Source organism: Phyllostomus hastatus, unplaced genomic scaffold, assembly GCF_019186645.2.
Source record: "Phyllostomus hastatus isolate PE091 unplaced genomic scaffold, TTU_PhHast_1.1 phas_scaffold_317, whole genome shotgun sequence".
In the NCBI taxonomy this organism is placed as follows: domain Eukaryota; kingdom Metazoa; phylum Chordata; class Mammalia; order Chiroptera; family Phyllostomidae; genus Phyllostomus; species Phyllostomus hastatus.
In genome coordinates, this window is record NW_025334023.1 from 20888470 (window position 1) to 20908394 (window position 19925).

The following is a 19925-nucleotide window of genomic DNA, read 5'->3' on the forward strand; positions in this document are numbered from 1 at the left end:
AATCTTACGCAATAAAATATTCACTTCAGTAAGTGTTTGTTTTCAAAGTAAAAAAATGGACAAGGGCAACAATTAGATACAATCTCTAACTGTATTTTTTAAATCAGGCTTCAAGTAAGTGCACAGCCTAGAACTACACCTCATATCAGCTTACACCAGGCTTTCCATTATGCAACTTTAAATTTTAGAAACAAAACATACCAAAATGCACCATCCGTAAGGCAGTGAAGCTGAGCCCTGCTAATATAAGCATGTTTAAATTCCTATATGCTTCCAAGAGTTTCAGACTGTAGACAAAACTTAACTGTTCCACCCAGCTCTGCCCATCCCCCCATCAGTTTTGTTTGCCGGGGCATACTCACCATGTGATAAGGCTTATCTTTAGATTAAAGGTTGAAAGATTTCCCTGTCTCCTCTTCAAAAGTAATTCCCAGCTGTGACCAGAGAACCAAAAGCTAAACTTAAAATGGTACAATAAATAGTTCAATGAACTCAAATCCATGAGACTATTTAGAAGTAACCTCAAGCAAGGGTCCAAAGCAGTCACTGAAGAATTCATAATCTAGCATATTGTATTTAATTAAGGACTGGAAATATTCTTAAAAGCATCCAGTAGAATACAGTCACATTTTACAGAAGAGACCAATTAAGTCAGGAGAAGTCAGACATCTTTCTGAACAAGCTCATCACCAGGAGACCTTGAGTCTCTTAACTCTCAATGGAGTAGGTAAATTTTTCTACCTAATTATTTAATTCTTTTGAATGCAGTACATTACAAGATGGAGCAAAAGTAGGTTTACAGCTATCTGTATAGAAAACAATGCAATAACTGACAAATAAAACAAGAACAAATGGTTTTGTATACTTACTACTGTAAACCTACTTTTGCCCCTCAGTGTATATAATTACCATGTAGAAAACAGGATGTTAGCTGACTTCTACTGTAGATTTTTCAAAATGGGTTTTTGGAGGGTACATAAAATAAAATGCCAGGTCAAAGCAATGCCATAACTATTTTTCTCACTGGATAATATACACATATAAAATGCTATAATGAAAGACATCCAGAAGAAGAGTGAACTGGTAAAGTACTCAGAACTTTTAATACATTAAAAAAATGGAGAAATCATAGTTAGAAAAGAATGCCTCTGGGATTAAAACTGTATCCACAAATTTGAAGGGAAGTACATATCTGGGTAATAAAAGAACACAAACTTTCTGGTCATTATAACTTTCCTTAAATAGAATGAACTGTTTATACTGTGGTAAGCTTCCAGTCGAGGGAGAGGTTAAAAGATAATCTCCTAATAAAATGATAGAGGTGAAGCATTATAATTCATCTACATGGCTGGGCAGTCTGCTCCAATCATATATCTTATAATTTTCTTCCTTAACTGGAAGCTCATTACCTTTCAGTAATTTCCTCAAGATGAGTCATGATATAGAAAAGAGGCAAATGCATTAACCACTGTCATCTTCTTCCCTCTGAAATTGCCATGTATCAGTATTGGTGAATTGGCTGTATTTCTGAAAGATTAACTAAATTTAATCTAAATTTCTTAAAATTTCTAGGTGTGAAAAGATGTTCAGATTTTAGTTCTGTCACTTAACTATGTAACTTTGGATTGGTCACAATTTCCCTGGATCTTAAAGGAGCTCAGATTGGGGGGCAACATTCCCTACTTCTCCCAGCATTTAAAAAAAACACATATTGTTGATTTGTGGAGTCACAATGTCGGGCTGGCACTATGGCATTTAGTGGACAAGAGCCAGGGATGCTGACTGTCCTGCAGTGCCCAGAATACACCCCTCCTCTTTTGGAAAATGTTGATTAGAGGAATTATAAATTCTTTTTCAGGGCAAAATTTTGTGAGGTTTTACTGTTAAAAATTTTTAGTTAGCAACAGCTCTCCTTACCTAAAACATCTTTACCTCCCCTATTGTGAGTAGTAAATAATACAGCCCACAAGCAAATACCGACAATTTAGGTTAACCAGGAAAGATTGTAACAGGGTAAAACAAAACAAAACAAAACCCACAAAACTCATTTTTAATGCAAAGATATTAAGAAACTTACTTTAATAAAATTCAAATGATTAGATGTTGACATTCTATCTACCCAAGATTCCATTAAATGGGTTACAAGTTTAGTTCCTATAGCCTTTAGAGTTTTTTCCCATTTCTAATAGAACAGACTTAAGTATTTATTTGGTCATTAGGTGAACTTTCATCAAAAGTAAAATGTTACTCATAACAGCTATGAGAAATATTTGGTCTTAAACGGAAAAGGTTAATGAATGTCTAAATAGTTATATATTTTAATAAACCTCTATTGATACAAAGTACTTAACTTTGATAATACAGGCTGAACAACTTTTGGCTTTAGGACTTAAAATTATATATAGATATATATACATATTTTTAATTTTGTTAATATTTTAGGAAATTATATCATACACACACACACACACACACACACACACACACACACAGCACATAGTTAAGTTTTGGGAAACTGAAACAAAGGACCAACATCAACATCTGGATTTTAATCACCTTTGACATGCCCATAAACAGAATTTCTAGACACAGAATTGTTGTTAGGAATTAAAGAATAGTTTGTTTTTGCCATACTAGGTTGTTCATTTACATACTTTTTAGCCCAAATCTCTGGTCCCAATATTTTATTTACACTAAAAATGTCTTTATCCCAGTGGTGTTATCAGCACTTATTTCCAGAAACACAGATTGCTAATACTATTTAATGTCCTTTATATAAACAATAGGAATAATAACATTATATATTAAAGATCAGTTCATTGACTTTGGAGTAGATCTTTCATTCTAAGGAAAAGGAATTTTATTTTTTGTGTGTTTTCATTAGGGCTTTCATAGGAAAATATTCATATGAATGTATCATATAAAACAGTAATTCTACAATGTACAAAGAAATGTTTAAACCTGAGACTCCATGTTTACAAGTATAAAATCTCTCGGAAAAAAAGAATGTTTATATGAAATAATTCAATGGCCTGTATAATACTCAAGCATCAATTTTCTTTAATGCAAGTTAAAAAAATTCCTAATGATTCCTTAAAAACAAGCAAACAAAAACCCCCCTTTTTCCAAATCCATTAAGTATCAATGAATCCTTATTGCCATGTTACTTCATGATTTGTTTACCAATTACTAATCAATTCTCTAAAATAGTATCAATGTCAAAGATATAGTTTTTAAATGTTAAAGAACAAGAGTATCAGACGAAAAAGAACCAATTCACAAGTTTCTATTTAATTTCCTAAAATTATATGGGTAATTTATTAACTTCATGTGGGATGTGAAGAATTGATAAATTATTCTAAATGTAATCTAAAACATCTGATAAAGAATAGAAATATAAAAGAGAGTGGTGTTTGAAAGAGCTGAGTGATAAAAGTTAAGCTTATACAGAGGTGTATCTTCCATTCTAAAATGTCAAAAGACATAGGTCAGCTTGATTTAGGCTAAGAATTGGTAAATATTTTAATATAGATATGGGGTATATAGGAAAGCAAATCCGAAACCACGAAAGCACTAACCTACCACTTGTTTGTGTTTGCATGGCTCAAAAGGTCAGAAAGGGGATAGTTTATATTTTTTTGGCAGAGATAAAACACAACCCGCTATAGAACTGCAGATTTCAAGGAAAACTCCTTCAAATTCAGCAGCTAACAGCTCGTCTCTATTTGCTGTCACTCTACATCAGAGAAACCCACACTTTTTTCTTCTTTTCTGCCCACCCCCGCCCTTTAGTTACACTTGAGCTCTCTGACTGAAAAGGTCTGGAACAGATTAAAAGTCGGGCTACAAAATAAAAAGCTTTGGCATGTTGTCAAGCCTGTCTGGAATACACATACACAGTGGGCCCAAAAAGGGAAACTGAAGGCAATAAGAGAATTTTATAAAACTTTTTTTTTGGCATATCTAATTGTATGTTTTTGTATATATATGTGTTGGAGAAAGAATTTTTTTTGTACTTTCTCTGATTTAAAACAAAGGAACAAGCTGTGGGTGTAATTAATGAACCTACTGAAGCTCACAGCCAGGCTGTTTTATTTCACCGTTGTAACTGAAAATATTTTAAAAACAACAACAACATCAACAAAAACCCCAGCTTGGTTCCAATTCCTGATTCTGCAGTTAACTAAGAGTTAATCTTCATCTTTCATAACCTTATGTTGGAGGTTGGGGGGGGGGGGTGCATAAGAAAACCACAGTACCATTTTAAAGTTTCCAAAATGTGGACAAGTTGAATTCATTAAAGATGATTTAAGGAAACACGGCTGTTATCGTTCCAGTCCATACAAATGGCAACATTTATTAAATTCTCTACCTTGCTTGGTTTCCTGTTTCAACCACAAGGACTTATTCAAGTATTAAATAGAATCTGAAGTTGCAAATTATTAACATGCCACATAACTTTTTTAACACCTAAATAGGTCTTGAAGCTCAAAAGGGTAGCATTTAAGCCAAGCCGGATATCTGTCAAAATGACAGTCTCTGCCCTGATCCCACCTTTGACTTCACTTGAATAAGGGGTACAATCTATAAAGCTGGCCAACCCAAATGTTGGGGTTATTTAAAGGTACATAAAGACATAGGAGAACTGTTCATAATGTTCCTGACAGGGAAGTTATTTTCCCCACCAGCTCTGGGTAGTTTTCTTCTCCCTGCCCCACCTCAGGATTGTGTTTTGATGGCATTCACAGAGTTAATTCCTCTTTCCCGTAAGGGCCCCACAGTTGTTGTTAGGTCAACCCCTGTAAAACTTCAAAGGTTCCCTGTCCCCTCAGTCTGACCTACTCAGTGATCTGCACATTGTTTTCATTTAGCTGCATTCAGTCCAAGACGAAAACTTTGAAACCACAATGATCTGCTCCTTTTTAGAGTCATTTTTCCATGGCTTTGGAAAAATATCTCAGAAACCTAACTGAAAAAACTGAAAACAGTGAAAAAAATTTCGATTAAAAAGGCATTAAAGGGTTTGTACACTATTTTGCACATTTGGGAGGGAAATATTCCTTTGTGCAAATTGGTGACTTAATTTTGTGATTTGGGGAGGAATATGGCTTTGTTTTTATTTCCTAAATGTAAAACAAAGAAAAGAACCTTTACTTAAAACAAAACAAAACAAAACAAAAACAGGAGTAGGAAAAAAATGCTGTCATTGGTCTTACTTCTAGGTGACAGCCCCCACCCCTCATTTAGGTTTGAAAACACTCCAACACCCAGGCCACAAGACAGTAACTCATTGCTCTCTGAAATTAAGCATAGGCAGACATCAGGTCACTAACAAAAGCTAGTGTCCCAGGTTTTAGATGCAGCAAGACAACCTGATTATTATTGGAGTTAGAAAGATCATTTTAAACAAATTACTGTGTCTCGCAAAAATGTGAAAGGAATAGTGATTCTGGTTAGTCAACCACCACAACACTCCCTCAATCCCATCCCAAACAAGCTAAGTGAAATAGCTGATTTAAACCTAAATTTCTCAGGTTTAAAGTAAAAGGTATAAAAACAGTACTGGAAAAGTTGAGTGGGCAGTCATTTTTTAATACTATAAAGCAATGCAATTTTATTTAAATGTAACTTCTCAAATTCACATACAAAAAAATAGTAATCAAAAATATCTAGGTAGGTTTTGAGATGAACCTTTACCAAAACGAGGGTCAAGCCTTGGGTCTAGCCAAGAGGTGGTCTTGTTCTTATGGTTTATATAGTAAATTTCTCCATCCTGAGTCATGGCTTGTTCCCATCCATCAGGAAGAGGACCTATAAATATAGGAAAAAAAAAATCATGGTTGGTTTTTATTTGGTGCACCTAAAAAAATGGCAGGGGTACTAATTTAATAAGAAAATACATCTTGACATAAAACAATTCATTAAAACAAATTCAGAGAAGAAAGGTAAACCTATATACCAAAGACACAGAGAAAAAAAAAAGTCAGATTTTTAAAAAATTCTTTTGAAAGTCATGACCTAAATAATTATTAGTACTGTTTGTACAAGACACAAAATGCTACAGTTCAGTCACCCCTTCGTCCCCCAAATCCAGTTTTATGACAGTGCCTTCCTAGGGAATTCAAAGTTCTTTACTAAGGAATACAATCGAGTGTTTTCAGAACATCTGAAGTGTTGTCAACATTCTGTTAAATATATAGCACACTGTAGCTAAGCCTGCCAAACTCCATTTATTTCCATTATTTATGTGACAGGTTCACACCAAGAAAACTACAATAAAGAAAACTATAGCTCAAGAAAAGGTTATTTTTAAGCAGCCCAAATGTTGCTAAAAGGTAGGGGTTGTGGCTGGGAGTTTAAGTTTGTCCAAGTTTTGAAATGGGACAGGTAAGTGCTGAAACTGTTGGTAAGGCGAACTTCTCAAGAAGAGGCTGTGAAGGGAGGAAACAACATCTGGCAGACAGGACTAAAGAACGTATTGTACACAGCAAGTCTAAAAAGATTATTACATCTTTATGAGGGAATGGAAGCTAGACTATTGCTTATGGGAGGTAATAGCTACAAAAAGAGAGACCAAGAATAAATTACTAGATTCAAGAATATTTCCTTGTCAATTCCTCTTCTTCCTCAGCATCCCCACCCCACCCCATTTCCCATCCCCACCAAGTCAGGAGAGGCAACTGCAAATTGGAAATAAGAGTAAATGCCTAAAACTTTTTCATTTGTGGACCAACATGACTTGAGTGCTTCCTGTGTGCCAGTCACTGTTCTAAGTATATTAAATACATTAACTCATTTAATCCTTACAACCACCAACGACATAAACAGCAGTCCTATCTCAATTTTAATGAGGAAACTGAGGCACAGAGAGAGGGGTTTAGTCCAGTACAACCTCACAAAGCTAATTAGTGTCAAAATGATACTTAAACCCAGCAGCCTAATTCCTGAGCTTTTGTTCATTATATAACTACATTTGCTTATTTATGTCCCACATCTAAGACAAGAGAGTGGGTATGCTTCTTGGGCAAAAACAGAACAAGTTCCTTCTTTCTATGTTGGCAGTCTAAGAGAGCCTTACGAGTGATGCTGAATAAGTAACTTTGGTTCAAACGATCATTCACATAAGCCTGTAGGGCCCAAAGCTCTAATTCTAGGCCAGTTCCATTTGTATTAGGAACAGACTCATTTGCTACTAGACTATCATCGAAGGGCTGCGTTGAGGAGGGGGTGGAGGGGGCAGCAACATGCTGTTAGGTAACGCAGACAGACACATGAAATCCTCAAGAAGCCACTGGGGGAAAGACCCTCCAGGCCTGGAAGTGCAGTTGTGTACACAATGCAAACCATGCCCAGGGTTGAAACTTGCTGTAAGAGATCCCATGTCTACTAATAGGTCAATGGAAGCAAACTTGTTTAACACATATAAATCAAACCACTTTGCTCAGCAGCTTTCACTATCATTTTGGGCTCTATTTACCCACCAGGAAGCTAGAACCTCCAAAACTGACTACTAATGGTTGTTGCTACCCTTATGAAGATGACTCAAATGTAAAATGCATTTGAAAAACAAGTAACTAAAATTCTAAGTTCCTAAGACACACTGACGAATAAGTTAATAGCAATCACTGGATACCTTTGGAAGCCTTAACTCAACAATCCCAAAAGACATCATTATAGTGGCTAACTCTGCTTGAATACATAGATTCCCTACTTTAAACAAACAAAAAATACAACAGTATCACTCTGCACATTAGCTGAGTTAGAACCAAGAGTGGTATCTTGAGTACAAACTAACCTTACCTACCTGCTCACCAATGTCACTTACATTCTCTCCGACTGATCTGTCCAGTCCCTCTCTTAAGAGTTCAACCATCACTAGCTACCAGCTCCTTTTCCTTACTTCTGCACAGCTTCCTTCCCTGGTGCCTGACCTCTCATCTCCTCCTCCTATCCAAGTGTCTTCTATCAAACACCACCAGGGTTTTCTCCTTACAATATTAGCTAATCAACATTTATATGTCACCCATTACCTTTAAAAACATTTCCCTTGCTCTATACCATCAAAAGGTAAATGCCAGCAGGATTCACTTTTCTTAATAAGTCTTCTCAATACACCCAATCCCCCCAATCCAATTTTTCCCCAAATTGTGCCACCTTGTGTGTGCTGTTCCCATTATCACATTCTGCCTAGACGTCACCTTTTCAATTCAGCCTTTTCCCTGGTTACCTCACACAAAATGATCAGTTTCCTCTTCTACTTCTTATTAACATTTAACAGATAGAACTGAAATTACTTGTTTACATGCCTGGCAATGCCCAGGTCACTCATATTTTAACTTGTAAGCTCATATCTGAGTAATTGTTCAATAAATATTAAACAGAAGAATAAATGTTGAGCCCTTTAATACTTTGAACTTTCTATAAATGAGCTTAAAATCATGTAGTATGTATATTATTTTCAATTAATATGTTTATGAACAGAATATGTGAATGTTTTTAACCTAGTGTCTTTAACACCTTAAACTTTGTGTTCATCAATGTATTCATTTTTATAATTTAAAATTAAAAAAACTGTTAAAAATTACAGAAATGCATAATGAAGAAAGCAAAATTTCCCCTACCCCCCAGGGGAAAAACAAATACTTCAGTTTTGTGATGATAGGTTCTGGATTTTTTAAAAAATATATTTTATTGATTATGCTATTACAGTTGTCCCATTTTCCCCTTCACTCCCCTCCACCCTGTACACCCTCTCCCACCCATATCCCCCCCTTTAGTCATGTCCATGTGTTATAAGTTCTTTAGCTTCTACATTTCCCATACTATTCTTACCTTCCTCCCCCTATCTATTTTCAACCTACAAACTATGCTACTTATTCTCTGTACCTTTCCCCCTCCTCCTCCTCCCACTCCCCTGTTGATAACCCTCCATGTGATCTCCATGTCTGTGGTTCTCTTCCTGTTCTAGTTGTTTGCTTAGTTTCTTTTAGTTTTGCTTTAGGTGTGGTTGTTAATGATTGTGAGTTTGCTGTCCTTTTACTATACATGTTTTTTTTTAAATCTTCTTTTCTTAGATAAGTCCCTTTAACATTTCATAAAATAGGGGCTTGGTGATGATGAACTCCTTTGACTTGACCTTATCTGAGAAGCACTTGATCTGCCCTTCCATTCTAAATGAAAGCTTTGCTGGATAGAGTAATCTGGGATATAGGTCCTTGTCTTTCATGACTTGGAATACTTCTTTCCAGCCCCTTCTTGCCTATAAGGTCTCTTTTGAGAAATCAGCTGACAGTCTGATGGGAACTCCTTTGTAGGTAACTGTCCCCTTATCTCTTGCTGCTTCTAGGATTCTCTCCTTCATTTTCACCTTGGCTAATGTAATTATGATGTGCCTTGGTGTGTTTCTTCTTGAGTCCAACTTCTTTGGGGCTCTCTGAGCTTCCTGGATTTCCTGGAAGTCTATTTCCTTTGCCAGAATGGGGAAGTTCTCCTTTATTATTTGTTCAAATACGTTTTCAATCTGTTGCTTTTCCTCGTCCCCTTCTGGTACCCCTATAATTCGGATGTTGGAACGTTTAAAGATGTCCTGGAGGTTCCTAAGCTTCTACTCGTAATTCTTATTTCTCCATTCTTTCCTGTTTGGTTGTTTTTTTTTCTTCCTTCTGGTCCACTCTACTGTTTTGAGTCCCAGTTTCCTTCCCATCACTATTGGTTCTCCGTGCATCTTCCTTCATCTCTTTTATGGTAACCTGCATTTTCTCATCTAATTTGCACCCAAAATCAACCAATTCCGTGAGCTTCCTGATCACCAGTGTTTTGAACTGTGCATCTGATAGATTGGCTATCTCTTGGTCGCTCAAAAGGATGAGTCCTAGAGCATTGATCTGTTCTTCTGTTTGAGACATGTCTGTCTGTCTCTCTCTCTCTCTTTTTGGGTCTGGTCGCTCCTGTTACGGTGCGGGGAGGAGCCTTAGGTGTTCACGAGGGATGGGCACCCCAGTCACTAGATTATGACGTTGTATGTGGGGGCAGGAGGGAACAATGGCAGTAGCTCCGTTCTCCTGGGACCTCAGTCCCTTCTCTGGGATCCTGGGTTGCGCGCTCTGCCCTGGTCCACAATCGCCGCCTCACTGGGTCCGCCAGCTGCCGCTTGCGTACTCGGGGTCTACCCGCTAAGATCCTATGTGCCCCAGATGCCTTATGCACTCCCGATTGCCTTATGTGCCCAGTTCTCCCTGTTCTCTGTGTGCCGTGACCCGCACCTGGCTGCTCCTCTCCGCCCCTCCTACCAGCCTGGATGAACGGGTCTACTTCAACTTCTTGGCTATCCGACTTCCATTCAAATAAATTCTCTGTGAGTTCTGGGTGTTATTCTGCCTCTAAATTGTTGTTGTTCTAATCTTGGTTGTGCGTGGAGGTACAGTGTGTCCACCTATGCCTCCATCTTGCCGGAAGTTAGGTTCTGGATTTTTCTTCTGCACACTGCACAACATGTGCACGCCCACTGATGTCACACTGTACTAGCACCATACTTGCTTTATTCACTTGATATAGGCCTCAAATTCTTTTTAATGGCTTCACAGATCTTACAGTATGGATTAGAATTCATTTACCCCTTTTTCCAGTGTTGAATATCAGAGTTGTTTTTATTTTTTTCCTGTCATACATAATAATGCAAGGCACAACCCCTGTGGTACCTATGCGGCAGCACCTCTACCACTACTAGCTCCATTACTATCATCGCACTGTGTTGACATCATCACATCTTGATAGATGTAATGGCTCTACTTTGAGGCGCTGTTCTTGTCCTTATCATACAAACGAAACACAGAGACATTCAGAAAGGTGACCTGCCCAAGGTAGAGGGAAGATTTGAACTCAGGCAGTTTGAATTCAGATCTTCTGATTTTAAACTATAATATATGCTGCTTCCCAAAGCTATAAATACATTACCCAAAACTTATGCAGGTGTTTCCATACATTAAATTCAAAGTGGAGGAGTACCTCTATCTCTTTATACATGAATTTAAATCATTAAGTATTTACCATATAAGTCATATATCAGGTACTTATCATACATAAATCATTAAGTACTTAGTATTTCACTAAAAACAGTAGACCTCAAAAATTAAATTCAGGAACCTTTTCACCAACAGTGTTCTTATAAACCATAAACAATCAAAGGCAACCTCTAAATGTGCTAATTTTAGAAATGAAAATATAAAGGGGACCTGCCCAGTACAATTAAACACTGTAGCAGTGCTGCCTATTTTGTCATGTTTTTAATTTAAAAAATTAAATAATGTGCACATGAAATAGAATAATTACCATATAATTAATTTGATAAGCACTCAAATTTATAGCAAACTCCATATGCTAACAGAAAAGAATGCTTTATATATTCATTTATGTCTCATTTAATTTAACATTATGGTAAAAAAAAATGGGGTAGTCAAAAATAGGTTTAGATGTTGTAACAAAAAATAAATACAATAACTAATAAAAAATAAACAAGACTGAACTATTTCATGTACTCACAACTCTAAGTCTACTTTTGCCCACATCTGTATAATGTTAATATGGAAAGAAATAGTCCAAAATAGGATGTTTCTTTATATGAAAAGAAAGGTATGCATCAAAGGCAAAGGAATAGATAAAGAAAGATTATTTTTTAACAGTTTTGAACCACAACTGTATCTTTAGTATTAGAAAAAGAAAACTAAAAAGAATCTTCAATCAATGTGTGAATTAAATAAAACAATACAGACTTGGGCTTTATTCACTGGGAAAAAATTTTTTTAACTTAAATTGGTCCTTAGAAGAAATTCAATGACTTAATACGAAGTAAACATGTTAAACTAAGCTAACTGTTGAATAACCATGAATAGCAGAAAAAGCAAGACTGACATAGTTTCTGAATCATCAAGTTGCACAGGCTACTGAAAGTTTGATGTGAGCATCTGTTTGGGCCAGAGTTAGAATGGAGTGAGGTCAGTAAGTTCAAGGAAGAAAGGAAATCTGGGCTTCCCATAAAACTAAGTTTATAAGAGGAGACCACAGGGATGGATGCCTTTGAGTTCAATGTATATTCTGGTTTTAGTGTTTCATAAATATTATAATTTCTCCAATATGGAATATATAAAATGAAGAAAATGTAAGTAGCAACATTTTATTTACAAAAGATGATCTAAACAGTGGCACTCAAACTTCAGTATGCATCAAAACCTTATGGAGGGTTTGTTAAAACAGACATCCCACACTTAGAATCTCTAATTTGGTTAGTAGCTCATTCTGAGAACCACTGATCTAAAATACCAACTTTCTTTAGCTGGTACAGACCTGCTTCTTAACTCTAACTTAGTGTGTGTTTTCTTCCAGGCTAGACTGTGAAATACGTAAACATCAATGTATATTATTACACGTTTTTCTATTTTACTGTCTAAAAGAGTGCCTACTACTCTCAGAAAGGGTGGGAATAAATGTTGACTAAAATTAATGCAATCAAAATGAAATTCAATTAAAATCCTTTATGTCTGAGAAACAAAATACTCTGTTTTCTGCTTTCCGTGTAGGTTCAATTTCTCTATTATTTGATAGCACTTAAACTGAAAGTGCTGGGATGTAGCAAATTCTTTTGTTCAAGAAGTATTTATTGAGGTCCTACTATATTCAGACACTATTTTAGGCCCTGGAGATAGCAGCAAACAAATTAGTTCCTGTTTCATGGACTTAAGTTCTAGCCAGTAAGACAAACATAAGTACAATACAATATTGGCTAATGATAAGTGCAGTGAAAAGGGAGGAAAAGCAGCATGAATGGGGGAGGGGGGGGAGGAAAGGAAAGGGTCTTTAGAAAAGTGAACCAAGCCCTTACCAGGTGGCTTAGTTGGTTGGAGCGTTGTTCCATACACCAAAGGTTGCAGGTTCGATCCCCCATCGGGGTGCATGTGGAGGCAACCAATCGATGTTTCTCATATTGATATCTCTCTCTCTCTCTCAAATCAAACATATCCTTGGATGGGAATTAAGAAAACAAAAGGCACATGGACCAAGAATGGCCGCCCTGAGAATGCAATGCTAAAGCTGAGACCCCAACACAATCTAAGTCCGTGCATGTGATGATCTGGGGCATGAGCATTCCAGTCAGGTGAAACTGAGGAGGCCAGTATGAAGGGGACAGATAAGCAAAGAACGAGACACAGTGGTCTACTTTGTTTTTATCCAGACTCAACCAGAAAAGAAAACTTCCCGTCATTTAAAACAACAAAGGGTTGAATGGGTAAGGCCTAAAGGGTACTGCCAAAACTAAAGGGTTATACCAATTTCTCCAAACTCATGGACAAGTCAAAGCAAGCAATATACATTTTCACCCCTTCTCACATTTACATGCACTAAAGGTAGGGCATTAGACATGGGAAAGATATGGGAGTTTTTCAAGGCTGGAATATCATGCCTGACCACCGACCAAAGTCTTTTTGGGAAAAAAGAGGAGATAAAACACAGGCCCTGAATCAAGATGGCAGTAAGAAAGAAGTCAGCATTTCAATGAGACATAAAAAGGTAAGATATTTGAATTAGGATAAGCAAGAGACAGTAGTAGGCTATAATAAGAATTACCTATCCTTGAGGGAAATGGATTTTTATGTAGGATTTACTGCTGGTTGAATGATAACTTATCTACTACAGCAAATACTAACTTCCTGCAATATTTTAAAAATAAACAAAATACTCCATGCCATAACATTGAAGGTGACTCAACATCAACTTCCTGCTCTTGCCTAAGGATCCTCTTGCATTAGTAATGACTAACAAACCATCTGCAAATCTAGTCAAACAAGAAAGTCTTGATTACACCACAAGTTAGATGATCAACCTCTCCCTCTCGCCTGCCCCACAATTCAGAAATAAAGAAGTCACCCCCAGGACACCGAAAGCTTACTAAACACACCCTGATGAGTAGTTCAAACACAGGATTATGAATAAGTAGCTACTTAGAATGTAAGAGAAACAGGAAAAACAGATGCAGTGATCCTGTAAAGGTATCTAACTCTGGTCAATTTCAGTTGTTTTTTTTTTTTTTTTTTGAAAATCAGGTCTGTTGTATTTACAATGTGTCACAAACTGTTATTATATGCAAGGCATTGTTTGAAGTTCTTCATAAGTAAATATTAGCTTAATTAACAGCCCCACGGCATAGATACTACTATTATCCTCACTTTATACAGATGAGAAAACTAAGGCACAGAAAAGCTGCCCAAAATCACTTAGCCCAGAGTAGTAAGTGGTAGACCTGGGATTCAAACCCAGAAAGTTCTAGCTCTTCAGAACCCACACTCTAAGTACTATACTGCAAATAACAATGTTTTAAAACTTTCACATTTCAATGACTAAATTTTAACAGTAGCCCCCAAATTGGTCTTAACCAACTGCTACATTAAACACTGTATGTGCCCCAAGATCATCTTGCATCCCCTCCTTTGAAAAGTAGCTCTCTGGCTCAGGGCTCTCCAAAGTCCACAGGAAAATTTCTCAAATCTTTATTGGGTTATTTATTTAAAGTCCTCTATAGTCAGGCATTACATAGCACTGTGTGGGTCCCAAAAGCACTCGCCACTATCATTCATACTCCTCCTTCTCCTCTCCTCTCTAGAGCTTCCCCACAGGAACTCTTCTAACCCAGCCTCTTTGCTTTGTTAACTCCTACTCACCCCTCCTCAGTGTGAATGCCGCTTCCTCAAGAGGGCTTTGCCAACATAGTTTCCTCTCCTATGCATCAAGTACTTTCTCTTTGGTAAGATGATTCCATCACATAATTTAGTAATTCATTCCATGTCAGTACCCACCCCCACACACTGCATGGCTTGTTCATTCCTGCCAGCACAGGCATACCTCACTTTACTGTGCTTCACTTTATTGCACTTCACCCATATGCTTTTCACAAACTGAAGGCAAGGCCCTCCACCAGCAAAGAGATTAGGACTCACTTAACTGCAACACACTTCACTGTGGTGTGGAACCGAACACAGAGTACTTAGGTTGGAGGTCTGACTGTACTTAGCAGAGACATGGACTTTTTACCTGCACAGACATCCCCAATGCACCCCACTCTCCACATTGTCTTCTCCTAGCCTCCACTGTTTTTACCCACTGAAATTCTACTCTATTCTCATACTATATCTTTGTGAAGCTTTTCTCAACCCTGTCCTACTAGTATGTCTCTTTCCCACCTATCCATTGAAACTGCACTTGTCTTGACTTTTTTTTCTGGATGCTCACTGCAGATTGTCTTGTATCTGTTCCTCTACATTGAGTTAAATATAGACCAGGTAGTGATATGAGAAGAATTTATCATTCTGCTGTAGGAGAGAAAAAGAGTTCTTTATTTCAACAACGGGAATGTTCATTCTTCCAGGGTTGCTAAGGACAAGATGGCAACATTAGAAACTATCATCAGGTCTGTTTGTGATACACTTTGATCTGCAGACTTATGCTTGTCAGAAAATATAGGAACTAAAATATATTCACCCCTGAATCTTCTGCAGTTTTGTTTATAAAGGAGTTTTCCATAAATATAAACATCTAAAATTCATATATGCTTGACCTTGTAAGCCCTAAAAAATTCCTTATAAAGTTCTGCCCACACTACTAAACTTTTTAGGTGGACACAATGGAAAATGTTGTTATGTACAACAAATATTAAATATTATTGTCACTAACTTTTTTTGTGGCTTCAATAAGCTAAACATGGGACAAGTGTGTAAAACACATTTATTGAAGAAAAAGCAATTTATAAAATCAAGTCTTGGTAATAGAAATATGATTTCTCTTCTGGTTTCCATAGTTTTATTCTCAAGGTGAAGACTGACTTAAAGCATGCAGCTCTAAACCTTAAGCTCAGGCTGTTTCATTTTTGTGTGCAGACCTATTTGCTTCAGAGTGATGACAAGCTCATTTCTTTTTCCCCTCCTCCAGTTCAGGTGTTCTCCTATGTCTTATAGGTAACTAACTGAAGATTCTTCTGCCAAACTGCTTAGAACACAATGAACAGTGTAGTAGATTAAGATGAAACTCTGACCTATACATCTGAAGGCTTAGCTTGGAATCCTGGCACTGCTACTTGCCTGCACTCTCCTCACTAGCATATTGTGCCCCCAACCACTGTGGTCATGTCCTCTTCATAGCAGATGCTTCTCTGTACCCTAACCATTTGCCTACACATCCCCTGCCCCATCAGGCTCTAAGGCTTGCATATAAGCACTTTATTTGTTTGTCTTGGTATCCCCAGAGCTCAGCACTGCCACCAAACGCAACCAAAGTCTGTTGAGCTGAAAAAATGAAGAAATCATCTGTGGCAAGTCACAATCTCTCAGGTCCTCAGTTTGTTAAAAGTTGATAGCATTTTGCAGGATTTTGATATTAAATACAATCTCATGAAATAGTGATTCACATGCATTAGGCAACTTATTAAAGGTTTTATTCCAACTGAAAATAGGAATAAAATAAAAAATAGGAATAATAAAATAGATCATTAATGTTTCTATGGGTTTTAAGTTTCCATTTTAGAGTTCTCTGTGTAATCCATGAACCAGCAGTATCAGCACCACATGGAAATTTATTAGAAATGAAGAATCTTACTCAGGTTCCATTCCAGACCAATTAATCAGAATCTGCACTTTACAAATCCCCAAGTAATTCCTTCACACACTACAAACTGAAAACTCTGGATCCAGAATACAGAAACTAGTAAGGTTCACTTGTTTTATTAAACTTCTTTATAGAATTATCCACCATGGATTCAAGTTTTACCAGTATAGGAAACAATCATTTGGTGGATTACTTGGTTTAAAAAAATCACCTGATGAATTTTAAATGAAATTATATTAAATGTAATTTTAGCCTTATAATAAACTCTAATAAGATAGCATAGTTAAGAAAAAAACTGTAAAATGTTTAGATTCAGACAGACCTTGGTTCAAAATCTTGGATCCAATATTTATTGGCCTTCTAACGTTGAACAAGTTCCTTAAACTATTTGATGCTCACTTTTCTTATCTAGAAAATAGAGATGAATATTTCTCAATTAACTGTTGTGAGGATTAAAGGAAAAAGTGCTTGACATAGGGCAAAAGAGTCAGTTCCCTACTCTTTCCTAGAATAGTTCTGCCATTTTGTTGCAATATATTTAATTTACAAAAGCTGTGTATAATGTAAGGAAGTAGGTTTATGAAAAAACAAAAACAAAAACACCTGGGCCTCAAACATGAACTAATTAAGAAACAAAGAAAGGGAACCCACAGGTTTTCCCTTTATAGGGGAATGACCCCAGAAAAAAATATTTTAATGTCTTCCCCAAATTTTTCAGGATAAAGCTCAAACTCTTAGTTGATCACACAGAAATTTTCTGTAAATGTCTTCAGTCTCATCCCTTTACCATTCCACCGGTTATGTGGTGCTGGGGGTTTCAGGCCCCAGTAATCTCTCACATACCACTCACTCCCTTTACCTTCCCTTTCCTTCAGCAAACTGAACCTCTACTCATCTACTAAATTCAGGTCCTGAATCCAACCACTTCTACCTCTACCACACAGGTCCACCTTTTCCCTACCACACAGGTCCACCTGTTCCCAGGGGACAGTTGAATTATTGCAACTGTCCCCTAACTAATCTCCCTACTTTTAAAAAACTTGGATTATATCACTCCTCTGTTCAAAACCTGCAAGTCCCCGTATAATATGGCTTCCATGCTACCTTTCACCAACTCTGTTCTAGCTGCAGAGGCCTCTTTGCTGTTCCTTACACATGCCTCAGCATCTTTGAACTGCCTGTTGTTATGTTATGCATGGAACATTCTTCCCCTTTTCCCCAGATATCTGCATGATCTCATTCAGATCTCTGCTCTCAATTACAGAGGCCTTCCCTGGACAATCTATCTAAAATATCTCCCTTTAACAGGTTAGGTTTATTTTTTTTTCTCTTTCCATTTTAAATACCTCACACATACATTTGTTTATATTCTGTTTTTCATGATTTGGTATACTGCCTGGCACATATTAAGTATTTAATATTTATTGCAGGACTAAATAAACCTCTGGCTTTTTAAAGATGTCTTCTCTACTTTTCCGACTACTGATTCACATTTTCCTCCTCTACTTTCTCAGCATTTGGTGCATATGAGTGTCTGCCATAACATTTATTGTTATAATTATATTGGGGGGGGGGGCTGTTTTAACTTGATTCTTCAATCCCTGCAGCCATTACAATGCCTAATACAAAGTAGGGCATTTTCGTGGAATCAATGACTTAGAAAGGGTACAATTCAATTGTCTCAGGGTGAAACTTGGAGACTTCATGAAATACCATTTTCCTGTTTGTCTATTACAGCTGGATGAACTTCCCTGAGCAAAAGGCCAAGTATAAGCTCAGAGAACTTCCTAATATGCAACACTTCAGACTTTCTTCACTGCAACTTAATTCTTTTAGATTTTAACTTAATAACTTAGTTTTAGTAAGTACATTTATAAAAGATTAGCTTTCTGTTAAGCTCATTTAGATTCCAGAATGTTCAAATACAGCAATGACCTTTTGTTAAAATGTTAACCTAAAACAAGTTTATCATCTCCTTACCTTATTGCCATGAAAAGAAAATATTATTTTGGAAAACTCTGTCTGTTGCTGCAGGACTTATTTCATTTCACTGGTGCTGCCTATATATGGTAATCTATGGATATCATTTTTAAAGAATTAGCATCTTAATCTTTCACACAAATATTGCTCTTATGAGTCACAGAGTTACTGTAGCAATAGAGTAACCAGAAGGATTTACAAATCAGTGGGAAACACAAAAATAATATTCTAACACTTATCAAGAGAAGAAATAAAACAGGCATTTATTTGGTTCCTGAATGTAAATAATTTGTAATCTCTTTCTCATTCTCTCTCACCCAAAGCAAAGTTTCCAAAATTCTACAAATAATCATGCAAGAAAAGTTCAACGGAGATACTTCTATTTTTAAGCATCACTACCTAATAACCGATTTTACTAAGAAAGCTGATGGCAATGATACTAATGTATCAAAGTTTTTTCTTTCTTTTTTTTTTTTCTTTTTAAAACATCAACCAGTTGCCTCTCACATGTCCTTGACCAGGGACCTGGCCTGCAACCCAGGCATGTGCCCTAACCAGGAATCAAACCAGCAACGCTTTAGTTAGTGGGGCAACGCCCAACTCACTGAGCCACACCGGCCAGGGCTATACTCTTTAAATAGTATCCTTTTATCTTCATAGTCCCTATATTTTGCTTATTTGCAACCATTAAAATAAAATGTACTGTTCCATACTTTTAAACAAGAAAAATGGTTCTTGTTTCTGTATTATTACACTTTTGCTTTTTTACTATTATCCCCTTGTGGCCATCTTTTCTTAATTTACATAAATTCCCAGATTAGAAAAAAGAAACGAGCAATTGGGTTAAAAAAAGATATTTTGGATATCTTAGTTAGGTATCTTAGTTAAAAAGATATTACCTAAGATATTAATTTGAGATTAACTAATACAAAGACAGTCTCTTACTGCATTCATTGTCTGACTTTGGGCTTTGTTACAATTTTATTCCGGTATACTGTTGATGCACTACTAGCAGAGCTTCGTTCCATATACTCTGACTTCAGGCTGACAAATAATTTCTGTTTTATAATAACTTTCTGAAAATCAGAAATATTTTGAATCATGTAAATTCATATAAACGTAGCAACAGAAACAATGTGGTAACAGATTTTTAAAATTATTTTAAATGAAGAAACCGTGCCTACTGCTTCATACAAACTGATAAAATTTAAAATATCAGATCAAATCACATTTAATTATCTATTACAAGAGTATATGCAATATATCATACCAAGCACTGTATACTGTTAATAATAATTTCT

General features: G+C 36.5%; 1 protein-coding gene across 13 annotated transcripts in view; it reads right to left on the reverse strand.

Annotated features, from left to right (window-relative positions):
• YAP1 (Yes1 associated transcriptional regulator) overlaps positions 1–19925 on the reverse strand; it is a 120185-nt gene that overhangs the window by 33757 nt on the left and 66503 nt on the right. For 5 of the 13 annotated variants that reach the window (XM_045817952.1, XM_045817943.1, XM_045817939.1 and 2 more), the window contains exon 4: positions 5692–5811. The exons of 4 other annotated variants lie outside the window; for them this stretch is intronic. In XM_045817952.1, coding sequence (XP_045673908.1) covers positions 5692–5811 — 120 coding nt within the window. The remainder of the gene's footprint in view (positions 1–5691; positions 5812–19925) is intronic. 4 more of the 13 variants (XM_045817945.1, XM_045817940.1, XM_045817947.1 and 1 more) reach the window with 1 other exon arrangement.